This window comes from Haliaeetus leucocephalus, unplaced genomic scaffold, assembly GCF_000737465.1.
Source record: "Haliaeetus leucocephalus isolate CR32 unplaced genomic scaffold, Haliaeetus_leucocephalus-4.0 Scaffold148, whole genome shotgun sequence".
NCBI lineage: Eukaryota > Metazoa > Chordata > Aves > Accipitriformes > Accipitridae > Haliaeetus > Haliaeetus leucocephalus.
The window spans coordinates 321,040-321,684 of NW_010972584.1; the positions used below are offsets into that span (position 1 = coordinate 321,040).

Consider the following 645-nt stretch of genomic DNA (forward strand, 5'->3'; position numbering starts at 1 on the left):
CTCGTCCCCCAGGAGCAGCCCTGAGGTGCCGGGGGGGGTGAGGGGCTGGGCCCCCCCGGCCCCCGGCAGGGCACAGCAGCAGGTCTCCTTCAAGCGGCGCAGGGGGTCGGCGTCGAGGTGGACCCCGCGGGACCCCAGCAGCCGGCCCAGGTAGAGGGTGAGGGCGTCCCCGGCCACGTCGAGGCGGAAGGTGGCGTGGGGCAGTGCGTAGCCCTCCCGCACCCCCGCCGCGTAGGAGGTGCCGGCACCGGAGCCCACCACCACGCCGGCGGTGTGGCCGTAGGAGTAGGCGGCGAGCAGGGAGCGGGGCAGCACCAGCATGGCCGGCACCCCGAAGCCCTCGAAGAGTAGCTCGGCCACCTTCTCCCGGTTGGCGATGGGAGAGAGCGGGGCGTCCGTGGCCAGCACCGCCACCTCCTCGGGGCAGACGCCCAGCTCCTGGTAGAGGATTCGGTGCCACAGCTCCTCCAGCCCGTCCCAGTCGGTGACCACGCCGTGGGTGAGGACGGGGCTGCCCCCCGCCCGGCTGGGCACCACCGACCGCGGCTGCTCGTCCCCGGCCAGCCCGCTCCTGGTGTGGCCCGTCCCCGTGTCGATGACGACGGCACACAAAGCCTTGTACCTCTCCACCGGCTTGGTCCCCAT

General features: G+C 74.1%; 1 protein-coding gene across 1 annotated transcript in view; it reads right to left on the reverse strand.

Moving 5' to 3' along the window:
• LOC104828140 (actin-1-like) overlaps nt 1–645 on the reverse strand; it is a 2,306-nt gene extending 1,661 nt beyond the window's left edge. The window contains exon 1 of the mRNA XM_010561622.1: nt 75–645. Coding sequence (XP_010559924.1) covers nt 75–645 — 571 coding nt within the window. The remainder of the gene's footprint in view (nt 1–74) is intronic.